The sequence below is a fragment of the Vanessa tameamea genome, chromosome 28 (genome assembly GCF_037043105.1).
Source record: "Vanessa tameamea isolate UH-Manoa-2023 chromosome 28, ilVanTame1 primary haplotype, whole genome shotgun sequence".
In the NCBI taxonomy this organism is placed as follows: domain Eukaryota; kingdom Metazoa; phylum Arthropoda; class Insecta; order Lepidoptera; family Nymphalidae; genus Vanessa; species Vanessa tameamea.
This window is the reverse complement of record NC_087336.1, coordinates 3,633,097-3,647,129: the sequence shown is the minus strand read 5'-3', so window position 1 is coordinate 3,647,129 and position 14,033 is coordinate 3,633,097. Positions and strand designations below refer to the sequence as shown.

At 30.8% G+C, this 14,033-nt stretch overlaps 2 protein-coding genes across 5 annotated transcripts in view; one reads left to right on the top strand and one right to left on the bottom strand.

The window, feature by feature from the left end:
- LOC113391816 (isochorismatase domain-containing protein 1-like) overlaps positions 1–14,033 on the bottom strand; it is a 456,430-nt gene that overhangs the window by 77,759 nt on the left and 364,638 nt on the right. The gene's annotated exons all lie outside the window — the stretch shown is intronic.
- LOC113391796 (homeotic protein distal-less) overlaps positions 1–14,033 on the top strand; it is a 102,586-nt gene that overhangs the window by 28,395 nt on the left and 60,158 nt on the right. For all 3 annotated transcript variants that reach the window (XM_026627876.2, XM_026627877.2, XM_026627875.2), the window contains exon 3: positions 4,513–4,700. In XM_026627876.2, coding sequence (XP_026483661.1) covers positions 4,513–4,700 — 188 coding nt within the window. The remainder of the gene's footprint in view (positions 1–4,512; positions 4,701–14,033) is intronic.

Below are 14,033 nucleotides of genomic sequence, written 5' to 3'. Positions count from 1 at the left end.
TGTTAAATTATACACGCTTTAAAATTTGTTATAAAAAGTTTTTATGAATCGATTATTTTATATTTCGATATTATATTTCAAATGTCATACGTGAAAATTATTAACTATAGTTCATGAGTCCTTCGATACAATAACGAGGATTATTTAAATAATACGCGTACATCACTAAAAATGTATCGACAACCTCGTGTTACCCCATCACTACCGCTCAGGGGTGTGTCCGGACCTCGGGCTCGCATTGTTTTGTCCGTCTGTCTGTCGGAGGCCGACTTGAATGTAGATATATTTATATATAATAGCCATGGGAAACGGTTTTGTAGTGAATGGATATACTTGTTTTTAATGCGTGACAAAACTACTTAAAATAAACTATTGTTATATGTCTAAATCACGCTATCGAAGTTTTTTAGTTTTATTATTATAAAACATTACCAGCGATAATTTTGTTCGTGATAAAAATGAATTTAATAATTTGAAATACTTATATGGGATTGAGTCTATCTCAGTTCTCAAGTTGGTGGTGCATTGGTGCTCTAAAGGATGGTTGATATAAAATATTTCATACAGTAACCATTTCTATAAGTGGTGGTGATCACTTAATACAGGGTGCTCCAATTGCAAATTTGAAATATAACTTCACTAACTTCTAAAGAAAATTGAGTATTATGATATCTTCGTTTATTAATTCAGTCTGTAATTGATTGCCTGGGTCTGCCTTCCAACTAAGCCTACTCCACATTGCACGGTCTTTAGTGTAATCCGTAAATTCATTGGCTCTCATGTTCTGCTTCACGACATCCAGATATCGCTTCCTCGGGCACCCGAGAGGCCCAATTCCAGGTACAAGCATATCAAGGCACTTTCTTCTGACATAGTCATCAGTCGATGTGGGACATGGCCATACCACCTAAGTACATTTTGGAGTTTATCCGCTACAGCACAGACCCCAAGACTACCTCGGATGAGTTACGTCGCGTCGAGTTGAGTCGAGTTGCGTATGCGGTCCGCGTTACACAATCTATTGATACATTAAAAATAGGAATCTTTATATAATAAAGAAACCGGCAAAAAATCTGCCACAGATTCGAAAACTTCGATGAAATTTTTATATCCGTTGCTACACTAATATCGTAAACCAGGAATCGCTTGACATACCTTTCCCATATTTACGCGAATGGATTGCAATGTTTTCAGGGTTCATATATATTTCGTATGTATATGTTTGTTTATTGGACCGTAACTATTAAATGTTTGAACAGATTTGGAATTAATAATAATAGTGAAAACAAATATGTTTATTAACAATAGTTCGGCTGCAGTACAAAAAACATTATTACTAAAATAAAAACGACATCATAAAAGTGTCATTACGATGTTTTATTAAGATTATTTTCAATTTCAATAAATTATTACGACCTTTACGACAAAAAAACTTCATCGAATTGACGAATTTAAGTGAATTGAAATGTTCACATTGAATTAATATATCGAGGGCATCTCGTTACATATTCCCTTTATAAATATAAAGTTTTATCAAAAGAAGTATAATTCGTTGTTTAAAAATGCGATCGTGAATACAGAAACGACGAAACACAACACCTGGCTTTTACGTATGGAGAATTTTCTTCAAGTATTACCGCGTCGAAATTCACGCGAGTAAATATTTTAAACACGAGTACAAAATTACTATATCTATGTAAAGAAAAAATGTCATTTTCTTTCGTTTGAATTCCGCGCATCAAACGTCACCGAACGCGCATTGACACAACAAATGACAAATGAATTTTGTGTAGTACGAAAAAGATAACCTAGATGAATCTCGTGATTGTTAAAAATAAAGTATCCTTAATGTGATTTAGGAACTGACATTGTTAATAATAACTTTAAATGTCGTTTCTCTTTGACAGAGAAACTCAATTGTGTTTGACTTACTGTGTCGTCCTAATGACAAAAAAATACCAGAAAATATAATAAATATCTATACTAATATTATAAAGAGTTAACTATAAATATTCTCTACATACAAACAAACAAATTATTGTTTGTTTGTTTGGGAATAATCTCTGGACCCAATCTAAGTCTAATATTATTTTTAACTGATAGATAGTTACATTATTGCTGAATGTTATAGAGTAGGTATATATTTATAATATCATATCAATTTCTTTATTAATAAATGGCACCCGTCGCTAGTCTACACCACGATAAAGAGCGATAAGTTTAGTATTCGTTGATTACAATAAATCTATACGAATATTATAAAGGCGAAAGTAACTCTGTCTGTTACCTCTTAATCCTTAAACCGATTGAGATGACATTTGGTATAAAAATAAGTTGAGTCCCGGGGTGTAAAGACTAATTTTTCAGAAAACTTGCTTTACTTATTAAGAAAATTAGTCAGTATTGAGTTAACAATAATAATATTTGATATTTGCACAAATGCACAGGCAATTAAGTGTGACTAAAGGCACAAGGGATATAACATCTTAGTTCCCAAAACGTATGGTTCACTGATGTTTAATGTTCATAACTTAACTGTTACGATTACTTACTTCACTTGAGCTTGAACTGAAACTAGCTTTGAAACCTTCCATGATCATTCTACCCACTAAGCCACGGTGCACACATTTAAGAATTTCACAAAATATTTCAAACTGGACTACAGTTAAATTAAATTGATAACACTCGGAAACTTTGGAAGCTAGAATAAATTTGCTCTGCATACGTGATATGTAAATGTACGCTGGGCAGCAATTTACGGCTTGATACCTAATTCGTTGGTTTGAATTTCGAATTGTAAATGTTTGTTTTCCACGCGCCATATATCATAACCGTACTAGGTTTTATTGTGAAATAAATACAACGAACAGTATAAAAGGAATAGGTATTTAAAGTTGCTACTAATTTTTTTTTTAATCGTTTGTGTATGTGTTATATTAAAGTGTATATTTTGATAAGTTTATTAGGAGTTAAGCTCTTTTGAAAATATTCCGGATATTTTAGTTGTAATTTTAAATCTTAAATGGATTGAGTAAATCATTTAGTTTATGTATGAGTATCTTAAAGAGACTAGTTGATGATCGGAATATTTTTTGGTTGATGATGTAAGGTTTAATTTACCATCATTATTATCAGGCAACTAAATTGCCATTCTGCCTAAAAAAAATAATATTAAAAAATAATATATTATACGCAACTGTCAACGATAAGTTCCATCTCAATATGATAATGTATAAAATAATAAAAAAACCGTATTAAATTCAATATTTAAAAATATTTTCATTACACAAATAAGTTTAACAAGTCTTAGTAACTTACAGACATTTCTTTTTTTTTTTCACTACCATACGAAAGTACGTCCCATTCTGCCATAACGTTGACGATAATCTGTGCACGGTTTACACTTGACGTATAAAAAATCGCATGTGTTGGATAACTTATATATTTAAACATAACGTTACGTACGCGTGTAGCGTTTTCGTGCACAAATGTGGGTTGAAATAAAATACCCTAAAGCGATTCATCCGTTAACGTATTCTCGTAAATCAACAAACCAAAAACAGCGCAATAAATTCAGAACAAGAGACTCAACGTAAAGTAATGGCTACTTTATAATGGACGGTGAAGTCATAATTACAGTTCGTATCTGTCGATCTGATACAACACCCATATGCTTTCCATTTGGGTGTTATGGCGTGTATCTTGGTGTATATGATTTCAAATAACGACGTAAATTAAAAAAAAAAAAAGTTGCTTCTTGCTACAAGACCATGATAGATGCTCGTTTAATCTGGGTAGGTATCAGATATTCTACCGTCAAACATATACTTAGTATTGTTGTGTTTTGGTTTGATGGATAAGTTAGCTAGAGTATGCCTTGGTGATATGTGCAATGTTTAATATTCCTTGAAGTAACAATGTCTTTGGACAGTTGTGGCCACTTGCTAACAGTTGGCTCATTTGTCTTGGATATAAAAAAGACACATTCAATCTGTATCTCGTTCCAATTTTAAATTATTCTACATCTTCAAATGTCAACATTATCTTATTGTTTCAAGATTTTTCGTTATCTCTACAAGGAAGACCTTGATCTTGATGAAACGTTCTAGGAAGACACAATCTAGAACTATCAGCCTTCCTCGTTACGTTGGAGGAAAACTTTGAGATTTAATTCACGCTGATCCGTTCAGCTTAGTGCATTGTGGTCCAGTGGCTAGATTAGTTGTCTCGAGGTTCTGGGTTCAAGGTACTGATCAATTCTCAGTAATAGCCTGCAATTTGGAACTTGGAAATACTTACAATCCAGTTCCTCAGAAGCTCGTAAAGCCGTTAGTTCTGCGCCTAAACGTTGTCTAGTGTCATGTCGATTTGCTGTCTTATCGAATTATTTGAGCGAGGGAGAAGGGAGGGTACTTGTGTTTGTGAAACCCCCTCCTCCCAATGCAGTATAATATGACCCGCACAAAAAGCATAATTCGATTTGAACATAATTAACATATAAAACTTTTGCAGAAAAATGTGGACTATCAGACGACCCTGGTCTCCGAGTGAACGGCAAAGGCAAGAAGATGAGAAAACCTCGCACGATATACTCCAGCCTTCAGCTGCAGCAATTGAACAGGAGGTTTCAGAGGACACAGTACCTCGCCCTCCCCGAAAGGGCTGAGCTCGCCGCTAGCTTGGGTTTAACGCAGACGCAGGTAAGTGGTGTATCTAATATCTATATTTTTTATCTGAGCAATATAGTTATCTATTACGTTTGCATATCAAAAAGATCTTAGTGACTCGCGTAGAACGATAAAAAGCCAGTTTCAAACAAAATATTAGTAATTTAAGTGTTCAGATTTTGAATCAAAGACTATAAAATATTAATTATGTCTTTATACAAAATACACAAACTAAATTTGTGTTAAGGTTTAAAGGGTGTTTTTATATCAAGAATTGCTTAACACTAACTCGTAACTAATCTCTTAAGAAATAAGATTTGCACGGTAGAGCGATTTAAACAGGCTAAGGTGATGATCACTACGAATTTAGATGTCCTAAAAATAAAATAAGAATATGTCAAATTAAGTACGCTAAATATGCGTGTTTGTAAAAAGCATATTTTTTAATAACTATTAATATTTTTAACATTTAACGTTTACGCCGTAAGGTCAAATTTCTCTCTACTTTAGTTGTTTTATTGTATGTAAATATTCATAGGCCGATTATCACTTAAATACATTAGTAGCGGAATAATAAGGGATCGGACACACCTGCGCGATCAAGCATAACAGAAGCAACTATGACGCGAAATCATTTGTAAAGATATAGCGGTATTATAAGCTGCAATAACTCAGCGGCATGTAACCGAACACTAAGTAACAGGTTCGATTCGTGCCCCTTAATACATTCAATCACAAAATCTTTGTAATTTAATATCAACTCGACAAATTTTATTATTGAGTTGAAATTGTTGCTAAAATTGTCCCAGATAGAACATACACAACTAAACCGACGATTGCGGGCCCAGGTACCCCTCCCTAAATTTTGAGGTGCTTTATATCTGTAATAATTCATGCCATGCTCAGCGATGTAGGAAAACATCGTAAGGAAACCTGCATGTGTCTAATTTCAATGAAATTCTAGCACATGTTTATCCATCAATCAGCATTGTGACTGCGTGATGGAATAAGCTGCAAACCTTCTCAAAGGGAGGCGAGGCCTTAGCCCAGCAGCAGTTTATTTACATCTTTTTAACATTCACCATACAAAATGAAACCGAATAATAATACTAATAAAAATCTATTAAGCTATAATTTACTATGCCTACTATATATATAGGTATATAACATATTTATACAAATCAAAGCATAAAATAAATCGTAGAGTAATTATACTTTCAATTTAAAGTTATTATATATAGTCAATACAGTAATTCAACGATTTCAAATCGTTAGTGTTTTCGGAGAATGGCAGTATGCGTGTGCATATAAAATGTGATTGTTGTTAAAAATAATGACGACACTAATATATTTAATGAACTATTATCATTAGACTATTTTTAAGGCTTAATAAATCACATCCATGCCACATATTTATAAAATTGTATTTAAAAAAAAATAGTATTTTTTTAAGTAAGTTGAATCTGACACATAAAATATAATTCTTTTCTTATCAATTGGACTTAAAAATAAAAGTAAAAAGTGCGCAGGTGTAATTATGTCGCGGAGGCAATAATTATATACTGTTTATTTCGTAACCAAATCAATATCGACTCTAAGTACATGTAGAAAGAACATAAAGTTGCTTATATTATTAATTAAGCCGGTAGTACGTTAAAGACATGTAATTAAAGACAGGATATTTTTTTTTTTCATTTCTAATCTTTGTCGGATAGCGGCGTTTAAAAATAGGTACAAATTTCTAAGGTACATTTTTATTGAATTCTATATACGTATTCTGATTATTTTTTATTCATTATCTATAACGCTAAAAATTCATATTATTATTATTAATAATTGATTTTAAATTAAATACAAAAATTATGTACTTTATATAAAACCTTTTTTGATATATAAATCAGACACTTTTCCGTATTTCCAATTACCTTTTCCTGGCTGGTAAAAAAAAAAAAAGAAAAATGTTTTCGCGCCACACCACAGATACACCTAACTATCGGATCGGCTCGTAACAGATTGATTCGTCATGTGTCACCGTGTAGAATGAATAATCGCGCTCTGTACCGATGGGAGAGTGGCCTTTAGCATGTGTAGAGGCGACACACCAAAAAAATGTTCACATAAAATTAAGTATATTCATATAATTTGTTAACTTCTTAATAACTTACTATATTTTTATAAAACAATAACTTTGACGAAATATGAAAAATAAGAAGGAGGTTATAAATATGACTATATTAGATAAGTTTTAAAAGCATTGTATAACAAATTGATATAACATGTAATTCAAACAAAAAAGCCGCCTCTGTCTTCGCTAATAACGCAATTAGTACACCACTTTAAGTATTGTTAATTGCAGCGAATAAAAAAAAACATAATTTACATATGCACCGATAAATTTAAAGCTAAACAAAACACGATGTACTAAGAAAACAACATAATGACTACATATTCAATAAGAAACATCGCTAATCATGCGATTCTAAAAAATATTTAAAAGCAGAGCCTAAACAAAGATAAGCCGATATTATAAAAACGACAATTAAGAACATTATAGTTAATTCAAGCATATAATTAGTGTTCCCTCTATAAGTTCTTAGTACTGTAACATTGTAACGGTAGAAAAAGTAATCTTAAGTTAATTTTATTATAATTTAATATTACCAAGTTATTGTCCGCTTCACTTTGATGGGCCCGTCGCTAGTGATGTGATCGTTTTTTTTTTTTAATTTGTAGGTGTTTTTTTAGTGAGGAAGTGTTGAATGGGATAGTAGGTTTTTGGCATTGCTTAGGATTTAATTTAATTTAGTAATAGTTATTTATTGCAATATTTCGTATTTAATTGAATTTATTTTGTTGAAATTAACATATACATTCATATTTATAAATTATAATAATCAGTTAAATCTTGATATTATTTTAAATTTTTAATAATATTTCAAATTAAAAAGTGTAAGTTTAAATAGAAAAAAAAATCTATTATCGATAATCCTATTCCCATCACTAAATAACCTCTTTTTCTATATCTTCATTTGTTTCTTCATTAATTGTTATAAAAGCAGGACACAAACATACAACCGTCTCAGTCTAACAAATCCAATTATATCAACAGGATTCGTGATACATTCCTGAGATTTCAAATATCATTTGACGTAAATCGACTTTTTATCGACAGGAAGGATGTTATGACAACTGCCAATTAGTATTGTGAGTGTAAAATATAATTGGAGTGAGCCAGTGTAATTATAGGCTCAAGGGACATAATATCTTAGTTCACAAGATTAGTGACGTATTGATGACGAATTGGAGGCTTAATGTTTATTACAGTGCCAATGTATGCCAATGCTGACCAATTACTATAAAGTACTATGTCTATCGTTTTAAAAGAAAATTCTAGTAGAAATTATTTAAGAAGTTGTCCCGTTATACTCAGCTTACTGAAGCCTTGGAACTGAAAGTGTCAAATATTAGTTTGGCGACTGAGGAGATGACAGGTACCTTTAGTATTTGCCTTAGCATGACTTAAATTTTAAAAAAAAGTAGTTCAATAATAGTCAGTCATTTTCTTAATAAATAACTAGTGATTATTGGATATAGTTAAGTATTGTTTCTAAGTTTAGTTTTTAAGTGTTTGTAGTACTTTTTGTTTTACAAGGTTTTTACAAAATGAGGTCAAGCGAATAATTTATTACCGGTAAAGCAAAAAAATATGATTGATTGGTTTACCTTTCACTGGATTTTTGGACGTATACCTACTTACGTTCTCATTATGAAAGAGGTTATATATGTTTCACAATATTTTTAAACTGTATACTTTTTACTGTTACTACATACATTAAAAAAAAAACTTATTCAAATATATTTGAAAAATTAAATAAACATTTCTTAATTTTAAATATACTAACCTAATAATTATTTTAAGAGATTCATGAATACTAAAAAAATGACGTTTCAAATTAATTTGGCGCCTTAATAACTTACCCAATTTCGGCTACAGATAAAAAACTGTAGCACAGATAAAATATAACAGAGGTGTCACTTTAAACAATAGATAAAAAAAAATTGTAAAGGCTACCGCACACTCGAGTTGAGTGTCAAAAAAACTCATTTGTGATCGGAAAGCGTCATGTCAGAATGAAATGATGATGGATGGGTTTAATTTGTATTATGTGAATTGTGTGACGAAATGGAAGCGGGTTTTCTGTATTTCTAGTAATGTTATTTACCGCTCGTTCTAGGTTCCCATGTGTGGTGCGTTTTTATAAATTGGATTGCATGGAAAAATTACAGATTAAAAATAAGCGATGGTTAGATGGAAAACATACTGTTGTTATAATAATGATTAAATATTGTAAACATGCTTATCATGAATCCTACTACAGATTTAATATAATTTAAATTATTTTTTTATAAATGTTATTAAGAAGAAACTTTTTAAAATTCTTTTAACATTTATCAAGAGTCAACAAAATAACAAAATAAATTTAGTCGAGTAAATTTTTACCGTTGCCTAACGGTACACTTAAAAAAAAAATAAGAATTTAATTTTACAATATATAAGTATTCAATTGATTCATTCGTAGTTCCGTGGATGGTATATAGTAGCATTATCTGTGGGACAATACATTAGTACATAGCCACTTATACATAACAAATGGTGTCACAATATATGCCAGTCATCATTTCAAATGTTAGGAAAGATGACTTTCGAATTTCAAAGTCACTTCTCTGATTGGCTGTCAAAGATCCGCTGCCAACCAATACTCGCTCGTCAAATGCGGTGACTTGCAGATGAAAGACAATTGTAATAAAAAATATAGATAAAAAATACCGGCTTCTGTTAAAGTGGCGGGCTTTTTTGTAGAGGCTGAGGTTTGAGTCACGACATATAACTTAATGTACGGGGTCGAGAATTCCGTAAGATAATTTTAGGAAATAAAATAATATTAGTCTTGGTAGAAATATATTTAAATAACCAATCTTAAGCATAAGTTTGACCTTTGCCTGTAATCACGAATAAAAAATTGCACGCATACAAAATTTCATACTTTGAATGTTCTCGTTGATTTTAAAAATCGAACATAATCGAATATAAATAATAGTTGATTTACTTATTTTTCTCTTAATAAATAAAGTCGCTTTATAAATAAAAATAAAACATCCGTTACAAATGTCATTACCATTTGCCAAATACAAGACGTAACGGAGATTTTTTTAATCAATTGTATTTATATAAATATAATTGAATGTATATAATCATTACGGCCTCGTTAGTTTAATTTATAACGCTGAATATTTTGAATCTTAAGCTAGTTGTCATTTAAAAAAAGGGGTGTTGTAGCATGATTGGAAGTTGACAATGTTAGATTTTCGTATCTCTTAAAGCACGTAATCTCAATTGCGTATCAACTTTTGCACTATAATGTGAATTTTGAACATTTGGACAGTCTAATAGCGAATAGCTACTGAAGCTGAACATGGCTAAGAATATCTCAAAAATAAATATATCAATCTATCTTAGAAAAAATTATAAGACCATTCGAAAGATTTGTTAACTTTGTCAAACTTTTTTAAGCTGTGTATTTTTTATCTGTGGCCCATTTGACATGAAAAACAGAAGGCGGGCAAATTGGAAAATCGTTTTCAATTGTAAACAATTAACTTTAATTGAAAGAAGTTGGGAGCCAATTGTTAAAATAATGTTCCTCGACAATTATAGGGATTAAATAAGTAGTTCGAACTTACTTAACTGCCCTAGATATAAATATATTTAAAGTTAATGAAAATTCTCTTATTACCCAAAAAAAACATCGATTAATAAAATAATAAATTTAATTGCGTATTTTTAATAATTTAACTTTTTAGGATTTTTGTTTTTTTCCTTCTTGTTATATAATTATATTGTAGAAAAAGTTATTTTATAAAATAATAAAATGACAGACGTTTTTTTATCTGTGTAAGTATATATATAATATCAATTTTTAACAATGAAATTGATACTGCTATGCTAGTCTTCAAAATTGAATTGAGTTTGTTAACCGTATCGATCAATCTCTTTCGTGTCTTCTCCATTCTACGTGACATTGGCGAAAATTCAAAACGTGTTTACATGTGTTAATCTCAAAAATATATACTAATACCATTTAAATACTATTGGTCGCCCATTTATCGAATAATAATCATTATTAAAAATTCAAGATTTTTTTTTTTATAAATTTTCATATTTTGAACATTTTTATTTTCCATAATTTTTGCCCTCGTCTACAGATTAAAAAAAACTAATCATTTGACAAGTAGTAGAAAATATATTGATATGGTATTCTTTATATACATATATATTACGGTACTTGACTGACATGACATCTTAGCTACTAAAGTTGGCGGCACTTTGGCAATATAAGGAATGGTCGATATCTTAAAACACCATCAGGTGACCCATGACCGTAGATTAGGTGATCTATATAAAAAACACGAACAAACAGATACAATTTCTACGTTCACGTTAAGAAATGCTAATTCCCTTTATGTATAATAAATAGCAATCTCAGATCGAAACATAAAATGATGCATGACGTAGATATTAATAAAACAAAGAAACATTTCTTTAAGTCATATTAATTGTTTTTTATACAATTGTAAACATACCTTAATGGCGGACATTTAAAAAAAATGGCAGTGAATACTTAATACGATCGCTAAGTTGTATCAATATAATAATTATTCAGAATACTTAAAAGGAATGCCGCGATCAAGGAAAAATATTACGACTTTTATTGTGATTGTGTTTTATATAAATGAACGTAAATAAAAACTTATCATTTATTTATATAACAAACAACAAACATGCCCGGTAGGTACCACCCACTCATTAGATATTCTACCGCCAGAGTATTGTTATGTTCCGATTTGAAGGGAATCTTTGTCAAGGTTGGTGCAGTTGGTGGTAAAACCGCAGGTCCAGCAAGTAAATAATAAAATTAAGAGATGAATCTGAAAATAAATCACTAATAAAAAAAAGTTACATTTACGACAATGTTTGTACAATGTTAACGCATTCCGATTCTGAGGTTGGTTATGTTTTTAGAAGAATTTCTGTGTTAGGTGTGTCCCCAGCTTAAGCTATATACTTCGCTAAAGTGGAGAAATAAAGAACTCATGTACTTAACTTTCAAACTTCCAACAGTTACTGAGATTTTTTAAAGATACTCCATAACTATTTTTTGCCCGGATTTGTATCTGGAACCTCTTCGTCTCCAACTTTATAAACTAACCTCTAAAGTAATTAATAACTAAACAACCACGATATTGTATATAAGTTAGAAATTATTGGAACGACTTCCATAACTTTTAACCGTAAGTATTAATTAAAACGGAAACTAATACAATTTCCGATAGCACAGATTAAATTTGTAAATTTAATTGTCGTTTGAGGTTTAATAAGGTCGTATTTCAAATGAGGATCCTTGCTTTGTTAGGTTAAAAAAAAAACAATTTGGATCGAACGAGCTGGTCAAGATTTGGATTATTTAGTATATCTGAAGCAATCGACTTAAACAGACATTAAAATTTATAATCACTAATGGTAAATGAGTAAACATTTCTGATAACATGCTTCTAATTAAACGAAGCAAATCAGAAAATTCTAATTTAGATCTATGATAAATAACCCATATCCTATACCGTAGAAACATATTTAGTAAATTGAAGCTTTATTATTATATATATAAGGTTCAATTTAATATAATATTGTTATTAAGTTGTCGGGAGTTGCTGATTGAAATTTATAAAACACAAACTTCCAACTGTTTTACCCCCACAGGGGTGGAGTTTCGTAAAATTCTTAACGGATGTCTACACCCCATAAGGAACCTGCCAAATTTCAAGTTTATGGGCGTTATAGTTTCTGAGATTTCGTGATTAATTAATGAGTGGTATTTCGCTTTTATATATAGGTATAAATTTATCTCCTTAGTGGATCACCAGGTAGTTTCATTGTTATGCGAACTTCTATCTCTCTCTAAACACCTCAATAATATTACATATTTGGATTTATAATATCAGTTAAATATGTAGATAGTACAGTGCTCAAAAACAGATGCACCCCCTATCCCTTCCCTCTCATAATCCGATGAGAGTAGAGATTAACACTTTATTACCAGAACAGGGGTTCGATTTCAGAAACTCAACAGTGTAAGCGAGCTAGTTCAATGAAAGCGACAGTGTGTCTATATTTTTAAAAACACGCTGTATATTTTAAATAGTTCATTAAGAACAAATGAGCACTTAAATGGCTTCCTTATATTGAGATTTAATTGACATTCAATTATTTATAGCGAATTAATTAGTTTAATGAAGTTATTAGTTAAGATACGATCTCATTATGGCAACACCTTTAGTTTACGTTATACATATGTATAACGTCGTTATTTTGGTTTTGATATATATTGTTACTAATATTAAAAAAAAAACATTTCACATACACACACATCGATACAATTGTTCTATACTAATATTATAAAAAGGTAAAATTTGTTTGTTCGTATGTAGGTAAACTCGGAACTAATATTTTATTTTTGTTCTGGTAAGTACGTTATTCCTAAGTGTTAAAGTTTATGTATTATATTGATATTACATAATTGTTTATTTATCAATAGTGTTCGAAGCCGGGACGAATCGCTAGTATCATATACGTGAAATACGATAGATTTTCGAAACTTTAGGTCCGATTGGAAATTTAGCAAAGATGCTCTATTCGCGACGAAGTCTTTCACTATGAAAAGTTTTCGCAATTTCAACTTGAAGTGGAAAATAGTATCAGCTAGTGTGATATGTATACACTACCTTTAAAAGGGCTCTCCTTTGGCTAAGGTTTAAAGCTGATTCCGTGGTTTCAATGCGTGTTTGTTATGTATCAACATGTAGGTTACCAACTGTTTCCATACTGAGCACGAAATGTATTATAAACAAAAATTAATCATCATATTGGTACATGTCTGTGCTTGAACTCGCGATCTTCGTTTCAAAATGGACTACCCGGTCATAGCTTGGTGCTACCATATTGTTATATACGGAACCCTTTATACAGGTTATATAAAAATGTATCAAGGGACAGGAAATACAGCTCCTTGACCTTTCTGAGACCCCCTCTCTTGTAATGACCTTAATGTCGAGCGGGAAATATTTGCCGTAAGTGTTTTAACATACGATTTTATTATTAATTGTGCAATATTTTGAAATAGCAGAGAAACATATAAAATGTATTCCAAAAACAAGAAAAATATGCATCATCTACACGTATGGGTCAAGTCTTACAATAGAATTTTAAGCAAGTGCCACACAACCGATTAAGTTGAAATTATCCACATACTT